The sequence below is a fragment of the Euprymna scolopes genome, chromosome 35 (assembly GCF_053919585.1).
Source record: "Euprymna scolopes isolate OS-2025 chromosome 35, ASM5391958v1, whole genome shotgun sequence".
NCBI classification, from domain to species: domain Eukaryota; kingdom Metazoa; phylum Mollusca; class Cephalopoda; order Sepiida; family Sepiolidae; genus Euprymna; species Euprymna scolopes.
The window spans coordinates 47,773,677-47,796,640 of record NC_136516.1 but is presented as its reverse complement, the minus strand read 5'-3'; the positions used below and the strand labels follow the sequence as shown (position 1 = coordinate 47,796,640).

Below are 22,964 nucleotides of genomic sequence, written 5' to 3'. Positions count from 1 at the left end.
CAGCGAGCGAGCCGCCATTTGTCTTTTTCAAATATACCAATAAACACTGTACGTTTTCCGAACCGATTAAACACTTTACATTAAATAAAAACACTAAAAACTTATCCAGTAAGGTAGAAATGTAACTTATCTTGTCTTTGATTACATTTATTATATATTTGGTTTTTGACAACTTTTTCGAATCTTTGTGTATAGGAAAACAAACCAAAATTTTTCTCCGAAATATGAGGAATGTACTGATTTATACTCTAAAAATCAAGTAAATGCTATTAGAAATTGCCACATCACCATATATATATATATATATATATATATATATATATATATATATATATATATATAGTACTAGCCTAGGTACCCAGTGTTGACCGGTGTTTGGAGGTGTGTGTTGAGCAAAACAAAAAAAAAAAAGTGGTGGTAGGCAGGCTCAAACCAGTACCACGAAGTAGGAAAAGAACGTTTAAAAAGAAAATTGTGATGTCTTTGCTATTGCTCCCATTAAATTAAGGCTAGTCAATCGAAAAGAGATGACTTTCAAAAACATTGAAAAAAAAAAACAAAAAAAAAAACCGATCCCTCCTGGTTGGTTGGTTGGTGGGTTGTTTTTGTTTTACGGCATATCAACCCTTTTCGGGTTATTTAATGCCGAATCCAAAGATTCAGAAGAAAATTTTTTTAATAGAATATATTTGTTGTTTTCAAGTCGGTTTCTATTTAACCCATAGTTGGGACCCTAACAGGTACTACCACTCCGGGTCAGAGTGGACCTGGGAGCAATGGTAATTAAAGGGTGGCTCCACACTCCCCAAAGCCCACAAGCTGGGGCCCTCACCACTGGATATAGTTTAAGGTCATATCCAGGACCCCCATTGAGGGACTTTTACCCTCTGCAGGGGGGCAGTCGGTGTATTCTAATGCCCCACCGACAGGGTCGCCATCCTGATTGAAAAGTGCCCATTTGAGGGTGACGGAATTAATGTTTTAGCCAATTTTTGGATATTTGGTATCCGAAGGGACGTGCTCCAAAACGATAACAATTCCGTGAAAATCCATCGTCTGTGTCAAAAGTTTTAGGCAGACACATAGAGACATACATACATTTAAACAGGTGAGATTTATATACATAGTGTTATACTGTATAATTGTCAAGTTTTTCTTTTGCTCAGTCTTTCCGATGCCCACACTTCCTTCTCTCATTGTCACAACCTTCTAAAATATAAAATTTCTTGAAAGAAATCATCTGTGCTCTTTATCAATACTTTGATTGGGTTCTTTGTTGATATTGTTCATCCGATATTTTCAACATATTTAGTTTACTGTTTTACATGTTGACATGTGTTGGTTTCTAGAAATTCACTTCAAAACTAACCTGTTTCTAATTAGGTCTTTATATATCTCTCAAATTCAATCTTGGCCTTCGCCTGTAAATTGACCCTACTAGCGCAACTGTCCAAAATCTACTAACCCAAACACTCATTGTTTTCAAACCAACAAAATCTCCTATTCTATACGAATCTCCCTGTACTGTTCAAGTTTAATGTTCCTCCGAGGTCATCAGATCTAGGCCTGTCTTCAAGACCATTGTATCATTCTTATATAATTTCCATGCAACACATATCTTCAATTATGGTTAGCCAGGTTATATTTGCATACATCACACTACACACACATGCCCACATGTTAACAGTGGTAACACTCTGCTGGTTAATAATGACAGAAGTTCCCTAAACTTACTCTTTGCGTTCCTAATCCTTGCTAAAACACCAGTGCCTTCCGGCTATTTACTGCTGATATTTAGGGCTATGACAAGAGAAAATTTTTTCTGGGTATTTATTTGCTCTCCTACCAAGCAAATTAGGCACAAGACCGATTTTTAATGTGAGGAGTGAAGGGGAAATGGGGACCAGCTCCCCGAGGAGTAAGGGAGCTGGATAGTGACAATTGGTATGAAGGGTTTCCCCTACATTGACCAATAACATATGTGAGGGCAACCCCACATATGGTCTTTGCTTGCAGTATCTGCCGGAACAGATACTACACTTTGATCCCAGCCCGTGGTTAATATCTTATGTTTTTAGATAGAGCGATGTGGTTCTCAATTGATTAACTGTGTCGGATATATACTCGAGAGTCAAAACAATGAAAAGAATGTTCTCTTGTCATAGCCTTACTGTTATCACAAAATAACAAAGTTTTTAGACAACCTTAATAGCTTCTACATTCAAATATATTTTCTCTACAGAGTCATCATTACAATTTATTGTCTTACATTTGTTGTACAAAACCTGATTATCATCTTTCAACGTAAACATAATTCTACTGCACTTGTTAACAAATGTACCGAATTTTCATTACTAAAGATTACTATATTGTCAAATTTCTACTGTATACTCTTTAACCCTTATCCTCGAGTGGCCTCTTCGCCTTGATAAGTGGTGATGCCTATGTAAAAAAAAACTTTCCTATCTACTTAAATCCAATGAACTGGGTACAAAAGAGTTACCTCCCTTTAAACATACAAGTTTTTTTGGGGTTTTTTATAGACAGAATACGATTTCTATAGATATAAAAAGCAAAAGTGGCACATGCGTTTTTGTATGTCCAAGAAAGGCTTTTTTCGGTGAGGTGGTGGGGGTACTGTTTTGGAGAACTTTTTATATACTCCTTAGATTATAATATGTACACAATTTGCGAACGGACGTCGTCTCTACATTTATTTTTCATCAACTTCTATAAAATTCTCTCTGTTCTGTCCCTTCGCATGTTTGTTCCTCTTTTTTTGTGTAAATAAAGCTAAACTAATCGAAGTGAACATTATCTGCTGGCCTTCTCAGCCAGGACCTCCAGAAAAGCTTTGATCATTGTTGGGAAAACCCTTCATATCAGACAATTGCTACGCATTTGGAGAGCTCTACCTTCCTGGATGGAGAGGTGGTTTTCCCCAACATCGTGGGGAAACATAAAATGGCAAAAAGCGTAAAGCTTAACTGGCCTTCAGCCAACGTTCATTTCTGCGTCTATGCGATTCTTAATCTATTTGTGCAAGTCAACTTTTTGATCGACATCGTTTAATTTAACGCTTTTCACTCCCTGTGGTGTTATAGCGTAGCGGTGAGATGTCAAGTTTTCTTTCACTTTCTTTTCCGCCTTCACGCCACGGGTTCGTGCCGGACTGCCTACTAACACAACAGACACTCCAATCACCTGGACAACACCGGGAACCCACTAATCTTATATAAAAACTAACTCTTGCAAATTGTACCAGTACCTCCCCATGCTCCAATCGCGTCATGATAAGGATTGTGCTTAAAGTTTCCTACATAAATCCAATGAACTAGTTGACGTTAATTATTCATTAAAAACTCTTTTCTTGTATCATAGCATGTTCATATCATAGATGACATCATAGTTAGTGTTCTCCATAGGCTTCGGTCCACTGTTGGTCCAATTCCTCTGAAGATATCACATGATTTTGAACTTGGCAAAATACATGGAGTGAGTTACCATTACCTTCCCCAGTGCAGCGGCATCTGATGGGCCCGTTCGCATCTATCCGTTGTCCTTAGATCACCCACATAGCTACAGTTGAAAAACATAACTCTTAATGCCATAGAACCATTGATCTGCTAGAGATTCATCCTCCTCCATGGCCATCCAACATCCTTATACCAACGTTATCAGAGCTATCTTCTAGATGCAGGTCTTAACTAAGACTAGAGGTGAATTTCTCCCAATGAATTAATGCACTTCCAGATACCAACCTGGAAATTTCTTATGGTTCGGCATGGTACATATAGCACCTAGCTTTCCCAAATGGTCACCCATCTGGTACTGGCTACCAGGCTCAATGTTGCTAAACTTTGATGATCTGCCGGGAACCAGTGTGTCAACGTGCCGTATATCTTTAAAAATTATCAAAGGAAAAAAAAAAAAAAAAAAGGGGGGGGGGGGGGTTGTATCATTATCTACACAATTACTTATATAATATATAGGTGTTTATTAATTAAAAAAAAACACCCATCAAAAGATTACATCAAAATAATCCAAATATATATATCAAATAAATAAAGTAGGTCAACTATAGTTGAGGGTGATCCAAAGGCTCTTTTCATTGGCTAATATATTGAAATGTAGGGGAGAGCATCACTCTTCTTTGGATTACTCCATACTCTCGATCCTCAGCTAACAATGAGAAGAGTTTAGCATGGAACCATTAAATATCATTTGTGTATGACAGAATTAAACCAGTGATTTTTCGGCCCAGTAGCGAACATCCTAATAATTATGCCATAAGTCTACAGAAAAATAATTAATTTTCCATAATTACCGAGCTTAATTTTCAGATAAATATACAAGAAAAGACATTGCCTTAAACGTCTGACCGTATAGGGTTTTTTTTTTTTTTTAAGGAAAAATTTATTTAAATAACTTTAACACAAGAAAAATCAGAATCTTTATCTGCTGCTATTTATAAAGACATACAAGCAAGAGATTATCATTTCTTGATCTTCAATATTTCAAAATGGAGCTTTTGTCGTCAAAATTGGCAGCCATTTTAAGTTTATAGCACGAACAAAAAAAAAAAAAAAAGCTCAAGAAGAAGAAAAAGAGAAATTGTTGTTCTTTGTTTACTTACATGCACTGGCCCCATTTTCAATCTCTAGCATCCAGGTTCCTTTCGCAAACTCTCCCCAATTATGTGTAGTCATGAAAGCCCAGTTGCTGAATCCATCTTGTGATGTGTCTCTCGTCCTTCGAGCAAGCAATGTTGATTTTGTGCCCATAGGTGATGTTAGGAATATTTGTATTTCTCCTCGGCGATCTGACGTCAGTGTAACACGTGCCTGCACATGTTCCAAATATTTTACATGGTTATTTCTTCCTTCACAGCCAGTAGAGTAAAGAGCAGCAGTTGCTTTGCCGTTCATTGGGACAACTCTGTTGATTAAATCGCAGGAAATATGCAGTTAAGAAATTGAGCATGAAATCAGTTTTAAACATTAAGTTGTTTTTTTTTTTTGTTTTTTTTTAAGTTAAGAAAATGAGTTCATTTTTGTTTATAGTTTCAAAACATTTTTAATCGTTTCATTACAACATAAAATAAGCTTGGAAAAATTAAAATCTTAAATCATCTCTCTTGTATAAAATATAGCTACATTCATGGTGGACATATTGTTAATTAGTAAATGCAAAGCAGTTGAATTAGCAGGGTTAGTTGGCAGGGGCTGGCCAAGAAAAGCATGGAAAGTATAAATTTGAAAAGAATGATTGATAAAAACCTGATCAGAATTTCTGGGTTTGTATTACTATACACAGATTCGAAAAAGTTGTCAAAAAATAAATATATAACAAATAAATGTTATCAAAGGCAAGGTAAGTTACTTTTCTACACAACTGGATAATTCTTATCGAAAAACAGTGTTTACTGATGTATTTGAAAAATTGCAAATAGCAATGGACTCTGGGTTGAATACGTAAGTTTGGGAAAATGAGTTAAAACTAAAAAAAAACTATACAAAATACTGTTAGAAACCCACTCAATGTTACCATAACATGGGCTGACATATATTCGGTGGTTTTCTAACAGTATTTTGTATAGGTTTTTAGTTTTAACTCATTTTCTTTAAACTTAACGTGTTCAACACAGAGTCAGCCACCATTTGTATTTTTCAAATACATATATAAACACTGTTTTTTCGAGCCGAATAAACATTTTACATTCAATAAAAACACTAAAAAATTATCCAGTTTGGTAGAAAAGTAACTTATGTTGCCTTTGATAACATTTGTTATATATTCGTTTTTTGACAACTTTTCCGAATTTATGTACATAGTAATACAAATCTGAATTTCTTAAGGCAATCTAACACATTCCAACACTTTAAAACAGATATTAAATCGAAGAAGATAATGGGGAAAACAAAAGACATCATAACACAGATGAAAAGGGAAAAAAAAATTTACAGCTAGAACACATTACAATGATGACATAGAACAAAGACAAACAAGTTGGAATTTGATAGAGAATTATCATGTCTAACATACCTGCTCCTTTCTGGATATCGTATTTCACATACTTTTTGTTTTGGCACTGTCGTCCAGTTTCTAGCACGGGACACCATTTCAGCTGCATCCATTAAGCCATAACCAAATGAATGGCTGACTATGAAAGAAAAAACAAAATCAAATAACTTAAGTAGACAGCAAAGCACACATGACATGCTTCTATCTTATATTAATATGCACAGTTATAATCATTTGTATATAATTATTTTCATACGAAAAAAAAATGTCATGCTCAGTGTCCAGTAGCAATTACATGATCACAGGCAGAAAGGGGAGAAGCTAGTGGACAGGTAAAACATGAAATAAGAGATGCATATGGATGAAGAATGCAAAAGTAATCCATATCTATTTATATTGATGTGCACAACAGAGTAATAAAACTGGGTGACATTAAAAATGCATTTGTGACATACATGTTAACTTTAAACAACGAATGTGATATATAAAAAAAAAACAAAAAAGAAAAAAACATGCACACAAAACTAAACTAAATTAAGACGACTCGCTTCAATCTCTCCACCAATTTCATAAAGACGAGGGGGATATTGGAAGGGGAGCATGCCTCTACACTTAAATCAAGCAAAATGACAAGAAATAGGATGTAAAGCTCTAGCAATTCAGCAGAAATCAGTCTGATTTTAAAAAAATGCCTTTTCTGAATTCCAAGAAAAAACAAACTTCAGCTATTTCCAATTCACAAAAAAGCAGACACCTGACATCCCTGATATATATATATATATATATATATATATGCACACACTAGCTGTAATTATTTGATGTTGTCTAGAATGCAAGGAAGTCATTTTAACTTTTAGCACAATTTTAAATTTAACGTATTATTAACTATTATATTCTTTAATATGAAATTGTTGATTTCTATTTCCAAGTAATCATTTAAAAATGTTCCATATATTAACATTCATCTGAGCAGGACAAAGTTTTTTAAAAAAATTTCAGCAAAGAACATTATAACAAAATGCAAAAATAACAAACGAAACATTGGCTAGTCAGAAGCCAAGTTTGATTTGACAGCTTAAATGCTTTGGATTAAAAATTTAAGATAACTTTATATATTACACAAAAAAGATATTAAACATATCTGACGCTATGGTAAAACTAACTTGTCAAGTTTTCACTAAACATAACAGATTGATATGTACATGCATGCGTATAATGATCTTAATGTGTGTGTGTGTAAGCCATTATTTATTGCTGAAAATATCAGCAGTCGCTGTATTTATTGTTGGAATTTATGTGTGGATATAATTTTTCATTAGTTCAAATTATTTTAACCCCCACCCCACTCTTTGTGTGGGCCACTGTCATGTGGATGAGTACATACATATATAGATACACACACACATACATACATATATATATATATATATACATACACACACACACACACACACACAGCATATTTCATTAAATAAAATAGACGTTTTTTTGTCTATTAATTGTATTTTCGATCCTTTCCAACTCACGAATAAGTCTTCACTTCTAGCGGGAACTGACTGATGTAATCACCATGTTTATCATAAGTTTGAGTACTTTGCACAATTTATAAAGTTGTTTTTTTTTCTTTTGTTTTGTTTTTTTTTTTTCTTTTCATTGGTTAATTATTTATCCTTTTTTTTTTCCACTGGTAAGAATTACTAGCATCCTGAAATATTTGCAAAGCTATTAAAATAAATAACTCTACAAACACTTCAGGATGTTATTATTGCTAAAGTTTATTTTATCAATAGTTGGTTTTTTAGATTTTATTAGCAATGTTTCTAGTATTTCAAGTTTCTGTTTATTATTGGTTTGTTCAAGAATAGATGTGTTGTCAACTAAAATTTTCCTAAATTGGGACAGAGGACAGGAATGTTGGTTAGTCAAGTGATTAACTACAGTGCTGTTATTAGAGTGATGCATGGTTAATCTGTTTAAAACCAGTTAGATTAATTTGTCCCTGACAATGAATCCTGAAGGATTGAAAAGTACTCTGACTTATGATAAATATGGTGATTACATCAGCCAGTTCCCGCCAGAAGTGAAGACTGTTATTCTGAAGTTGGAAAGGATCAAAAAGAGAATAAATAGACAAAAAACACATACATACATACATACATACATACACACACACACTAATTTTTCACCTGCCATACAAATAAAAAAACATGTTGGATCAAACCATTTCGAGTATTTAAAGAGAAATTTTGTTTTTAGCAGGGGAAAATCGGTGCAAAAGTGTTAAAATTAAAGAAATGGAAATTTGCCAGGTGAAAGTCGAACGATGGAATTACGAATATGCATGCATAACATAATAGCTATTGGTTCATGTTTTAATTTTTAGCCTTGCAAACATCTTCATAGCTCAGGCATTAACGTCAAAGAAAAAAGTAAATCGTAAGCTAAACGTTTTGGTTTCGATTCTTGGTGGTGGTAGTTTTTTTTTTTTTTTAACTTTTTAAATCATTACTATATATTGGGTCTAATATAAAACAATATGAAATCTGCATTAATCAAAATATCATATTTAAATGTATTTTATGACCGAGCAATGTTGGGTGGGCTGCTAGTGTGTGTTTATATTATATTATATTATATATATATATATATATATATATATATATATATATATATATACACACACACACAGACAAATTTTTCACTTGCCATGCAAATAAAAAATCATGCTGGATCAAACCATTTCAAGTATTTAAGGAAAGAGAATGCAAACAGCAAATCAGACAATTGCCATCTGAAATAAATTAGGAAGAAACTCCCTACTATTTTGTAATGAAATATTTTATTTCATTTTCTTTTCCTTTATTCTTTCTGTACCGATTTATATGTTTGTTTTTCTTTTGGTCCCCCCCCCCCAACTTTCAAGTTTGAGGAATCTGTTTACATTGAATTGAAGATGATTATGTTGTAGACTGCAGAGTAGTAGCCCAGTAGCAATGTGTTCCACATATAGAAAGCCTTTGTAAAGAAGCTGTGTACATGAAAACTTTTCCTGGTACTAGGTGCAAGGAAGAGAGAAAAGTGTTTATTTTTGCTTGCTTTTTTTTTTATTATTATTTTTTTATTTTTTTATTTTTTTAAATTCTGGTAGCAAAATGAGTTCTTCCTGCAAATATTTTATAGGAGGGCACCAAAGATTTGAGCTCAGTCTATCATCCTCCATGGAAATAATGATAGCATAGAGATAAACTAACATTTCTTTTGTGAAAAAAGGTATGGAACAGAAAAGATCATCTCTACTCTAGTCAATTTCAGAGTAACAAAAAGTACTCTCCAGATGTGGTAGCAATACATCCAACTCTTATTTAGGTAGAGGATTGCATAAGAAGTCATTTTCTGAAACAGAAGAATGTTTAACAAGGTTGGATATAAAGTTGGAACTTGTTCTGATTTAAGACAAAACCATTTTTTTAGCAACTTATCACTAAGGCTATAACAATATTCTTTTCCCTGTTTTGTTTCTCGAGTGTGTAACGGTTGATATCTTATATGCTTTTATATATATTATATCTTTGTGTAGCTTTTTGTCTTGTAAGTGATGACTAGGGCTATGACAACAGCATATTCTTTTGTTTTGATTCTCAAGTATATATCCATTGATATCTTATATTTTTATGTAGAGCGATGTGATCCTTGGTTGATTAATCGTGTCTAACTATCGGATATATACTTGAGAGTCAAAACAATGAAAAGAATATGCTGTTGTCCTAGCACTAATGACGACACTAACTTATGTTTCTGATTTTTTTGAGATAAGGATTGATTATTCATATTATTTGGATTCTTTGGACTACTGTTCTCATCTTGAGTGTTATTTTCACATTTCAGTCAATGTAACCTCCAACCTACTTCAGGCATATCTTGTCAAACTCTGAAATATTTCTGTCGAACTCAGGAATCTGCATGAAATTTCTAATGGAATAATTTATTTAATCTACAGAGGTAGATTTCTCTCAAACCATCAGTCATGACAGGGTAGAAGTTCTAAGTAGTTTGTATTTTGTGTTGCCTGCACAAAGGATCAAATCTTCAACTCCTAGAAGAGTAACTCACAACTGAATTTTACCAAATATTTTATCCGCTACACCGTGGATCTTAGCGCAATGGCTAACATAATGAGAGCATTCTACTTCCGTAGATTAAATAAAGAGTACATTCGAAATTTTGTGCAAATTCCAGAGTTCAACAAGATAAAACTGAAGAAGGTCGGCAGTTCCATTGGCTGAAACATTGTGTTAAAATCACACTAAAGATGAGAACAGTAATCCGAAGAATCCAAATCATACAAAGTGATAACTAGGGCTAGGACAACAGCATATTCTTTTCATTGTTTTGACTCTTGAGTGAGTATCTGTGGATATCTTATATGCTTTTATATAGAGTGATGTGGTTCTCCGTTGATTAACTGTGTCGGATATATACTCGAGAGTCAAAACAATAAAAAGAATATTCTCTATTCATAGCCCTAGTGATAACCCATTAAAAAGAAAAAAAAAACATTTTATTTTCAACACAAAGATATTTTGTAAATATATATTAGGTGCACTCATACGTACGGTCTTTTCAACTATCAAGTCCATAAAGTACAATTACGTTACTGTAAGACGAGTTAATTTGTAAGAAAATAAATGAAAGCACGAGAGTGAGGAGAATTACACGGTGCAATATAACTTACCTTTACGGCCAACCCCATTTGTAAGCCAGTCACGAGCTTGTAGGTTTTCAGGCTTAGCTGTCAACACAACTATATGTTGCATATCGCGCCAAGTTAACATGGAGCTGCAAATGTAAAAAGTCGTTAGTAAAAGTTGATATGGCAAAAGATAAGATGAAAACAAATACAAGGTTTACAGTTTTCACATGAACAGGTTTTGGCACTTCGACAAAACTATTATCCTGATGCAGAAATAGTCGATATTTGTTTCCCAAAGGTATTTTTCCTTATATATTTTAGTCACATAAAATACAGGCTGTCCAAAAAGTCACTGAAGGAGTTTGAACTTAGATTATGTTAAAATTACAAAAAGATATCAAAAATAAAGAATCCAAGACATTGGGATGTTTTTTTAAATGCAAGATTCAAGAAATTTTTATGAAAAATAATGTCTTAAATGTTGCCCATTTTCAGCTTTGCATACGTTTCTCAGACTTGACTAGCCCCAACTTTTTCTTGCACAGATATCTTAAAGAAATAGTCTATGTTAACAGACCCCAAACTCTGCAAGAATTGAAAGAAAACATCAGGAATGAAATAAGGGAGTTAAATCGCAATCCAGAGATTCTGCAATCTGTCATGAATAATGTTTTGGAAAGAGCACAAATACGCGAAGCTGAAAATGGGCAACATTTAAAAGCCGTTATTTTTCATAAATAAAGATTTTTTTAATTTCGCTTTTTTTTTTTTTTTTTTTTTTTTTTAAATTTCTGTATGTCTTTGTCAGATTTTGTTAAAATTACAGAAAGCTATCAAAAATCAAGAATCTATTTAAGTTCAAAATTGTTCGGGGACGTTTTAGGCACACTGTACATACTAAAATATTTCTCACTCTTGAGATCAAGTTTGAAAAGAAATTGTAATTCAGTGAAAGATATCCTTCTATACTGAATTGCAGTTTTTTTTGTTTTATTTTTGTTGTCATGAACAAGTGTGCCCTTTTGTTGGGGAGTTGAATTTTTCAACATTAAAACCAGACCTTCTGTTTAACTTTTCCATGGGAAAGCTAATAAATAAGGTCTCAGCAAGTGACTTATCTTTGAAGTTTCTATAATTAATTTTACACAGTACAGTGCCAGCAAAAAGAAAGTCCGCACTTGTAATTTTTTCAAAAACTACAAATTTAAGCTAAATTAAATGTAACTGTTTAAACAAACTATACCTCATTTTATGAGCCTTTTATTCCTCTATAATTTTACCTGTTCATATTTGACTTTTAATTGAAATATTCTAGTGTTCATGTCAATTTAAAAAAATTGCTTCAAATTGAGGAGACAAAAAGAAAGTCCACAACAATAAATTCGTTTAAAATCAACTTAAATTATCACCCCTAAATCAGTTTAAAATATCCACCAAACAGGCAACAAAGCATCTTTAATCATAATTGTTGTTTTTTCAGGTTACACAACGTAACATTTAGTCTATATGGCACGACTTTCTCTTTGTGATCGTCAGAAGCTCATTAATCTCCACCTTTCTGGTTTATCCAATTGAGAAATCGGCTGTAGATTAAAATGTGATGAGAAAACGGTACAAAAGACTGCAAAAGCACCAAAACACCGGCAGTGTTTGTGATGCCCGTAAATCTGGTCATACTAGAGTTACTTCTAACAGGGAAGACAATGCTATCAAGATCCGCAGTCTAAGAAACAAATTTGAAACGGCTCCCCAAATCCAACAACAGTGCAATCTTGTTAAAAAGTACTCTTTCTACTGTCAAGAACAGATTAAAGAAATTTAATTTGTGAGGATATGTTGCAAGATGCAAGCCAATGATTTCTGTAAAGAACAGAAAGCGCCGTCTGGACTTTGTCAGAAGTAATGAAGATCATGACTCTTCATATTGGTCAAAAGTGATTTTTAGCAGAGAAAGCAAGTTCAATAGGCTATGCTAGGTTAGGCAGTGATGATAGGCAGTATGTCCATCAGAGGAAAAACGAAGAATTTAATCCTAGGTGCTCAGTTTCAACGCTGCAAGGTGGAGGTTCAGTTTTGGTGTGGGGCATTATTAGTACCAATGATCCAGGGCCTATAGTTCGCTTGCAAGGTTGAATTAATACATTAATATGTTGACTGAGCATTTTCTACCATACTTTGGTTGGGATTTGAACGATAATCCCATCTTCATGCAGGATAATACTCCCATTCACACAGCTGGTAATGTTGTGGAAGAGCATGATATTCCATGTCTGGATTGGCCTGCACAATCTCCAGACCTCAATCCTATCAAAAACGTATGGCATTACATCAAGCAACAGCTACACAGTGATAAAATGTCAAATTTGGAAGAACTTTGGACAAAAATTAAAGAAAAGTGGGATGCTCTTTCCCCGGAGTATTGCTGCAATCGAATTCAAGGAATTCCCCAAAGATTGCAGGCTGTCAAATTGCAGAAGGGCTATGCCACTAAATATTAACTAGTTCATTGTGTTCCTGTTGTATTTGTGTTGCATTAATGTCCTAAAGTTACATTTGAATAACAATTTTCCATTGCGCGGACTTTCTATTTGCATCCTGAATTTGAAGTTATTTTTTTCAATTGACATAAACACTAGAATATTTCAATTAAAAGTCAAATATGAACAGGTAAAATTATAGAAGAATAAAAGGCAAATCAAATGAGGTATAGTTTGTTTAAAGTTACATTAAATTTAGCTTAAGTTTGCAGTTTTTGAAAAAAAAATTATAAGTGCAGACTTTCTTTTTGCCGCCTGTGTGTGTGTATCACTCTCACTTCCATAACCTGTTTAGTAGAATGTAATAAAGAAAAACATTATAATAATCAAATATAAATGAAAGAGAATATCACCAGTAGTAGTGATTTTATTTAACCCGCTAGGGCCGCCTGTGCCATATATGGCACAATCCTAATCAGGGGACAGATATGACACATTTCATAACTTTCAAGTTTTTAAATGAATTCACTTTTTTTGTTCTGATTCATGATTCTTGATCCAATAAAATCTATAATTTCAAATTTCAGAATTTTTATTAATATGTATTAATAAGTATTAATATGTTCAGGCCCTAGAGGGTTAATTCATATCTGTAAGGATAGAAAGAATATATATATATATATATATATATATATATAAATAAAAACAAAAAGATAATTTAAGATTTTATCTTTAATCAAATTGACTTTGCTTTGCAAACTCACTTTTTCCCCATTCTAACCTGAGATCAATTGGTGACCATATGGGGCAGACGATTTTTTTTTTTTCTAGTATGCCTACAAAACTATGACAACATTAATAAATGTGGTAAATAAATCTCGATTCTGGATTAAGAAAAAAGAGTATTTAAAAAAAAAATAACATACTTAGCTTGTAACGCCAGTGCACATAAGCCAGCAGCCAATGGTGCACTGGCTGAAGTCCCTGTATGAGTCTCGGTGCAACCTTTCCGCAGATCCGTGGTGACCTGGACAATAAAATTAATTTTTATTACAAAATAAGAAAATAAACATTATTTAAAACATAATAAACTAAAATAATACTTCCTCAAAAACAGGTACAGAGTGACCCACTTAAAAGTATCCCAACCTCTCTAATCTTTCTCTTAACAACCAACTGACACCACAAAACAAAATCCAATTCTTTTTTCAACAAGATGGCACTACATGCCACATATCTCACAAATCACTGGCACGAGTTCATGACATGTTTACGGAAGAGAGAACAATAAGCAAAGGGTTATGGCCACCACGTTCCCCGGACTTGTCATCATGTGATTTTTATCTTTGGGGGATTTTAAAACAAAAGTTTATGCAAATAATCCTCACAATCTAGACCAACTAAAGGAGAACATTACCAACGCAATCAGGAGAATCATCAGAGAAGATCTACAGGCAGTATCTGCAAACATTGTTAAACATGCTCAGAAATGCAAAGCCGTCAACCGGGAGCACTTCCAGCTTCTTTTATAACACTACAGGTAATTTAAACAATAAAAAAAATGTTCCTCTTCTTTACTACATTTTATGGGCTATTTAGTGAATCTTAATTGGTATTCAATAACTATGGATTGAATTCAGTGCAAATCTGAAATATTTGAATTTCCAAACAGGAAAATTGAGCTAATATTATGCGCCTAAAATCCCTTTAAAATACCTTAAAAAAAAAACTGAAATTTAAGGAATAAAGTGAAGTCTTTCTTGCGCATTTCATTTAATCAGTTACACATACAATTTCAGTAGATCTGCTCTCTACTACATATCGGATAACACACGTAAAATTATATTTGCCCTTCAGATATTTTAAGTGGGAAATAAGTCAATTTTCTATTGGATATTAACACTCAAAAATAGTCTGTGTTCGTCTACAACAAGGATTTGTATACTTTCAGGTTTCAAGCTAGAATCTTAGTGAAATTTTTTTATCATAACAAAAATGACTATTCATTATTTGGATTCTTCCGACTACTGTTCTTGTCTTGAGTGTTATTTTCAATTGTGAATTACTTAGGACTTCTATCCAGCTGATAGAATGAGAGCATGCTACCCACATGGATTAAATAAAGGGTGCTGTTTGAGATTCTGCTCAGATTTTCAAATTCAACAGAATTCCAGAGTTCACCCAGATACAAACTGAAAAAGGTCAGAGGTTAGATCGATCGAAATGTGAAAATAGCACTCAAGATGAGCACATGATTCAAAATAATCAAAACCAAAAAATGAAAATTCTTCGTTTTTTAATTTCATCCATTGCGGACTATTATCCCCATCTTTTCTTAGTTGTTTCACAACGTTTCGGCCAACTATTCCTCTGGCCTTCGTCAGGTGGTAACCGCGACAGATAGGAACATCGAATCTCCTAACTGCATTCTCAGCCATCACTGCCATCCGTAGTTGTTGTCGTCTCACCACGTTTTGGCCAAGTAAGCCTCTGGCCGGCTTTGGGTAGGATTGAAACCGCTATCCTCAGACAATTCTCACCTGGAACCGTAGAGATTTAACGCCTCTATCAACTGCGCCACGTTTTTTCTTTAGAAAATCTGAAACCATTTTTGGTTGGCCATTTATTGGTTTTCTTTCAGCATTGTTGTAGGTTGTGTTCAAAAAGTGTTTTTTTTTATAGATTAAGAGAACATCAATGTATGAAGATGTGTTCATTCCTGATAAATTATATCGTTCATTTTTTATACAAAACAGTCAAAGACAATATACTGCCTTGAGGAATACACTCTTGTATATTTTTACCATTAACAGATTAGGAATATATCAATGTCTTGAGATCTGTTTATTCCTGGCGATGGTGTTCATTTTTATACAAAACAGTCACGGCCTTGTGGGATACCCTCTTGCAGATTTTTTTTTATGTCTGAAAGAATAGGATCAACATGAATGTTGAATTTCAGTTGATAAAATATGGTAGCCTGCGTTTTTTTTAGACTGAGACCAAGTAATTCTCATAATGGCATATTTCCACAACTGGAACCACATGCCTTCTCTAGATCAAAGAAAATAACTGAAAGATATTCCAAATGAAGGTGTTGTATTTCATCATGGAATTCATGGTAAAATAGTAATAAGACCATGAAATTTCAAATATCAAACCAACTTTTTAATTATTATCCTCCTCGTAATTTTGCAGAAAGAAATTGATTTCTAATTCTGTGTATCACAATTTTTTCTTGTTATTGTAGTTTGTCCCATATGTATAAGAACTTTGTCCATATTTGATTACTAGGGCTAGGACAACAGCATATTCTTTTTCTTGTTTGGACTCTCAAGTGTGCATCCGTTGATTTATCTTATATGCTTTTATACAGAGTGATGTGGTTCACGGTTGATTAACTGTGTCGGATATATACTAGAGAGTCAAAACAATGACAAGAATATTCTTTTGTCATAGACCTATTGATTACATATTTTCAAGAACAATTCTAATGATTCCTTTGATGCCATAAGACTTCATCCAATTACACATCAATACGAAAAGATATTTATATATTATTTCTGAAAGTTTTGATTTTTGTTATCAAATTATAAATTTTTTTATAAAAAATGGAATTCACAAAATAGTATTATTAATGAAAAATAATTTATAATCTTTTTATATCACAGATGGTGCAGATTTTAAAAGTTTATCTTCATGTAACAAAGTTATCTTGCCTGATTTTCAAAGTAAAATCAAAATAGTTATGTGTTTTGACATATCGATACTTGATTCAAACTAGCTGATTTTTACATTTCTTCTGTATTTTACACTAGCCGGGGTGCCCGGCATTGCCCAGGTGCTTGTTGGGGTGTGTGTGTGTGTGTGTGTGTGTGTAGGGAAAAAAAAGTGTTAGTAGGCAGGTAGGCTAGAACCTGACGCCTTGAGGCAAAGATGGAAAAGAAAGTGAAAGAAAACGTGGTATGTTATCGCGACACTAAGAGGGCAGAGAAGTGAAAATGGTTGAAATTAAATGATTAAAAAGTTAAGTGAATGAAAGAGACACGAACAAACATGCAAAAGCAAGAAATAGCGTGAAAATAGTGTGTAAAAGTTGCTCAACTAAAAGATAGAGATGACCTCCTTTTGTAAATCGGAGATATTATAATCTAGGGAGTATATAAAAAGTTCTAAAAATTAGTACCCCTCCCCCCCAAAAAAGCCTTTGCTGGACATAAAAAAAAAAAAAAATTCACACACTAACACACATTTTCACTTTTATAGTATAGATGGTTTGGCATAAAAATTTAATTTTATACCAGTTTCTTTCTGAAAATATTTATTCCGACAACAAAAACTTTCCAATGAAGATTTTTTTTTTTTTTTTTAAACCTTACTCACTGAACATTATACATTAAAGGGAAGTAATCATGTCATGGTGCATTTACCTTTATTTCTGCAAAATATCAATATCTAAAAATGTTGTCCATTTTCTTTTGTACAAGTTTCTCAATTCTTTTCTTTTATTCCTGAGCCACACCTAGTTCATTATAAAATGAGCCTTTACTTACAGTCAGGAAAAAAAAAAGAATCTTGAACAACCATCATCGTAAGGAAGGAAAATATACAGCTAACTGAAGATATCTGATAAACAGGTTTTATACTAAATTATATATTTATATTTTTTTAAAATCTCCAGTTTATATCAATACTTATATTTATCTATATAAAAAAACATAATAAATAATACTTGTAGAATTCTGGGTTGTGGAAAAGAGTAAAAGAAAATCTTTTAGCAATCCTGTTTGTCTACAAGATGCTGCCAAGCTAAAAAAAAAAAAAAAATGATACAAATGTGCTTACCAAACACCAATCAGTTATTGTGAGAATATCCTTGCTGAATCTCCATTAAACCAAACTTAAAATAAAGTGATGTGTCCTAATATCTGTTGAACTTAATTGATCCAAAGTTTCATAATACATCACATAATAAAAAGTGAAGACAGTTCCAGTTATCCTCCCCTCACCCCCAAACTTTGATTGTTAGTTTTCTTAACAAAACGCACATCTGTTTCATTAATGATGTACATTTATTTCAATAGATTTTATCTATTTAATATTGAATCTGTATCAATCTTATTTGTCATCAATAAAGAAAGGCAGGAGTGTTCTTGCCCTCACAATCAAACGTCCTAATACTATTATCTAAATCACTGGCATAAATAGTTAAAGGAATTGATTAACGATCAGTTTTAAATGATTGCCTTCTGGCGGTTAGAAGATCAATCCTTACTACAGACGATAATTAATAAAATAATTAGCTTTTCTACTCAGTCATAGCTTACAGAACAAGAACAACCATCTATCCTTGTGGAATAAATAAAAAGTTCTGTTTGAAACTGTGCAGTTTAACACAAAAATTCCCGAATAATCCTAATAATTCAAATTGTTTTCTAGTTGGAAAGTTTTAATGAGGAATGGCATTTAAAAAAGTAGAAAAACGTGTTCAAGTCTACTCACAATCTGTTTTTCAGCACTGGACCCACTGCTATATGTCGTAGCTAGTGTGGATGAGCATGCCTCAGAGTACCAAGGAATATTCCCGTTTTCAGTGGCACTGCTGATAGATAATGTATAAATACTATTGGTGTAGCCATCACAGTTGCAGCTATCTCCGTCTCGGCCACCATTGCCGGAAGCCCAAACAAATATTGATCCCAAGCCTCCACGACCCTGCACAAAGAGATAAGTTTAAAATTTACAAGAAAAATAAATAAAATTAAGACATACAAGTTCTATGCAAAATGTTGTTTTATAGAAAAATACAGTTTTTATTTAGGAAAGAATTGAATCAATAGTATTTTTAAAAAATTATATTTTTCAAAAATATATTGAATATTAAAAAATGTTTTGAATTAAAAAATATATTGAATATTAAAAAATGTTTTGAATTAAAAAATGTTTTGAATATTAAAAAATGTTTCGAATATTAAAAAATGTTTCGAATATTAAAAAATGTTTCGAATATTAAAAAATGTTTCGAATATTAAAAAATGTTTCGAATATTAAAAAATGTTTCGAATATTAAAAAATGTTTCGAATATTAAAAAATGTTTCGAATATTAAAAAATGTTTCGAATATTAAAAAATGTTTCGAATATTAAAAAATGTTTCGAATATTAAAAAATGTTTCGAATATTAAAAAATGTTTCGAATATTAAAAAATGTTTCGAATATTAAAAAATGTTTCGAATATTAAAAAATGTTTCGAATATTAAAAAATGTTTCGAATATTAAAAAATGTTTCGAATATTAAAAAATGTTTCGAATATTAAAAAATGTTTCGAATATTAAAAAATGTTTCGAATATTAAAAAATGTTTCGAATATTAAAAAATGTTTCGAATATTAAAAAATGTTTCGAATATTAAAAAATGTTTCGAATATTAAAAAATGTTTCGAATATTAAAAAATGTTTCGAATATTAAAAAATGTTTCGAATATTAAAAAATGTTTCGAATATTAAAAAATGTTTCGAATATTAAAAAATGTTTCGAATATTAAAAAATGTTTCGAATATTAAAAAATGTTTCGAATATTAAAAAATGTTTCGAATATTAAAAAATGTTTCGAATATTAAAAAATGTTTCGAATATTAAAAAATGTTTCGAATATTAAAAAATGTTTCGAATATTAAAAAATGTTTCGAATATTAAAAAATGTTTCGAATATTAAAAAATGTTTCGAATATTAAAAAATGTTTTGAATTAAAATTATTTTATAAATATACGAAATTAATATTTTAAAAAATAGTAAATTAATATTATTTAAAAACATATATTGAATTAATGTTATTAAAATACAAAGTATTGAATGAATGTGCATTTTTCAATAAATGACATTCAGTTTAAACTAACAATCAAACCTTGGTGGTTGGGTTGGTTGTTTTACGGCATAATCAACCTTTCCCAGGTTATTTAATGCTGAATCCAGTTATTTTTGAAACAGTTTTTATGCTTCAAGTTCTTTATATCTTTAAATATTTATTTGTATAGTTTGATTGTTTTGTTTCACAGCATGTCAACCCTTGTCAGGTTATTTAATGCTGAATCTAGTTATTTTGGAAATAGTATTCATGTTGTATTCAGTTATATTTGTAGAAAGTTTATATTCTTAAAGCTCTTTGAACTTTCAATCACTAGTTTGTAGTGTTTGGTTTGGTTGTTTTATAATGGATTTTGGATGAGTTTTGCAGTGGGAGTGGGAAAAGGGTTACAGTATTAATGTTTGGTACATTTTATGTTAGGAAACCAGGCAGGATTGGTTGGTTTGTTGTTTCTGTTTTACGGCATATCAACCTTTTTCAGATTATTTAATGCCAAATCTAGTTATTTTGAGGAACGATTTTTAATGGAGTATATATATATATATTTTTTAAAGTCAGATTCTATTTAACCCATAGTTGGGACCCTAACAGGTACTACCACTCCGGGTCAGAGTGGACCTGGGAGCAATGGCAATTAAAGGGTGGTTCCACACTCCCCAAGGCCCGCAAGGTGGGGCCTCACCATCGGATATAGTTTTAGGTCAACCAGGCAGGAAGTAGAGGAGATAGAAAAAGAGAGGAAAAATGGAAAAAATAAAAAGGTGGGTTGTTGTTTTGTTTTTTGTTTTGTAGAACATAATTAAGTTTCGCAAAAGGAAGTAGAAAAACAAAAAGCATCAATGTTAGGTGCATTACGACTTAGGCAGCCAGTATCTTCAGACAGCCTGCTCTGGTAGCACCAGTCAAATCATTAAATTTTTGTATCTATTATGTAGGTTACAAGTATGATATATTTGATATGTCGTAACTAAGTTGTCTCCAAGGCGCAATTTTGTGTGTTCTTTATGTACATAAATAATTATTTTCTGTTGCTTAGAAACTCTTTGCCATTCAAGATTATGGTCAAGCAGACAACTGCTGCAAAATTCTTTTAGATCCAAGAAAGAAAGTCATAGAAAAGATTCGCTTAGACAAAGGGTATTCCTTAATTGAAACTAGATATCGCAATGACAATACCTTTGTAATACCGTCAAAGAAAGCTTTCCGGGCTAAAGTGGCAGGTCCATCAACAGTGCGACCATCATCATCGGGTCCCCAACTTGCACTGTAGACATGAATGTGCTGAGGATTATGACTCAAAGATTGGGCTTCAACAGAATCTGTAACATCACCATCAAGCATTCGAACGCCTGTTCAAATAGAAAGGTTGCACCGAGTTAAGAACAAAAACTGATAGGTTTGTAAATCTGCAAAGCAATTTTAAAAGCAAAAAAAACAAAAACAAAACTATTTTTGAAGGCTTACAATGCAGGAATGTACAGTCGTTATGAGCAGATAAATAAATGAATAATTCAATAATTTTTTATTTACCTGAATGGTTTGTTTTACTTTCTGATGTTAAATGGGCTGGTAAACAGCAAAACAAAATAAACCAAATACAATACGCAAAAGTCCAGCTAGAATTCGTCACCGACAACTTTCTCTCTCAACTTCCAGCATGTCTCTCCCAACTGCCTCTGCCAATAGACATTTTATCAGAAAACTGACTCCATTCCATTTGCATACGTGCAGTGGAAGATAAGATCTCGTGAGATTCCACGAGACTACACCTTATAAATCCATGGCTGCCATCTTGAATTTCTCTTTCTCTCAGATCCCATCCGAAGGTAAGTTGTATGACCGCACGACACACACACACACTTTCTTTTGTTTTTCAACTATGGATGGTATTTATTCCATAGGTCCTTTCGTCAGTGGAGAACATATCCATTCTCAAGGCTGTCAATTGTAAGAAGCTGTAAAATGGCCACTTTTTTACTGCTTTACAGTCACTTTACAATTGACAGCCTAGAGAATGGATATGTTTCTTCACTGATGATGGGTTATACACCCGAAAGGACCTATGGAATAAATACCATCCACAGTTGAAAAACAAAAGAAAGTAAAATAAGCCATTCAGGTATTGAATTATTTATTATTTATCTGCTCATAACGACTTGATATGGTATCTAGTGATCATGATACATTGTACAGCATTCGACCTGATTGGGTTGGGATGATTTCCCCCCGAAAGAGGAAGTTTCTAGGAAACAATTTAAAATTTTGTAAAAGGCGTTTTTGAAGGTTTACAACGCAGGAACATACAGTCGTTATGAGCATATAAATAAATAAATAATTTTTTTTATTTAATTTATTTACTTGAATTGTTTTTTCTTTTTTACTTTACTTTATAATTGACAGCCTAAAGAATGGGTATGTTTCTCGACTGACGATGAGTTATACACTCGAAAGGACCTATGGAATAAATACCATCCACAGTTGCAAAACAAAAGTAAAACAAACCATTCAGGAAAATGAATAAAAAAGTTATTGAATTATTTATCTGCTCATGACGACTGTACATTTCTGAATTGTAAACCTTCAAAATCACCTTTTATCCATTAAACAATGCTTCAAGCAAACCACGGCATACTTCTTTTCAAAAAATATGTTTTGCTTTGTATCGCAGCATTTTGTTGATTGCGATATTTTTGTACATTAAAATACGTTTTATTAAATCTATGTATATGTCAGTTAATGTTTGTGTGTTATACAATCGATGTGTTATCAGGTAGAAGATCCAAATCAGTTTCAATAAGGTTTTTAAGAATCTACCGCTCCAGAAGATATCTCACTACTGATGCAATTCTCTATCTATATAAAAGCCAAGTACGTCCAAGGATGGAATACTGTTGCCATATCTGGGC

General features: G+C 32.5%; 1 protein-coding gene across 1 annotated transcript in view; it reads right to left on the bottom strand.

The window, feature by feature from the left end:
- The window catches only part of LOC145259623 (furin-like protease kpc-1), a 473,157-nt gene that overhangs the window by 169,602 nt on the left and 280,591 nt on the right, over positions 1–22,964 (bottom strand). Inside the window, exons 7-12 of the mRNA XM_080117279.1 lie at positions 21,235–21,407; positions 18,694–18,906; positions 14,118–14,218; positions 10,757–10,860; positions 6,046–6,163; positions 4,637–4,938 (exon numbers count right to left, since the gene is read on the bottom strand). Of these exons, the coding sequence (XP_079973405.1) occupies positions 4,637–4,938; positions 6,046–6,163; positions 10,757–10,860; positions 14,118–14,218; positions 18,694–18,906; positions 21,235–21,407 (1,011 nt within the window). The remainder of the gene's footprint in view (positions 1–4,636; positions 4,939–6,045; positions 6,164–10,756; positions 10,861–14,117; positions 14,219–18,693; positions 18,907–21,234; positions 21,408–22,964) is intronic.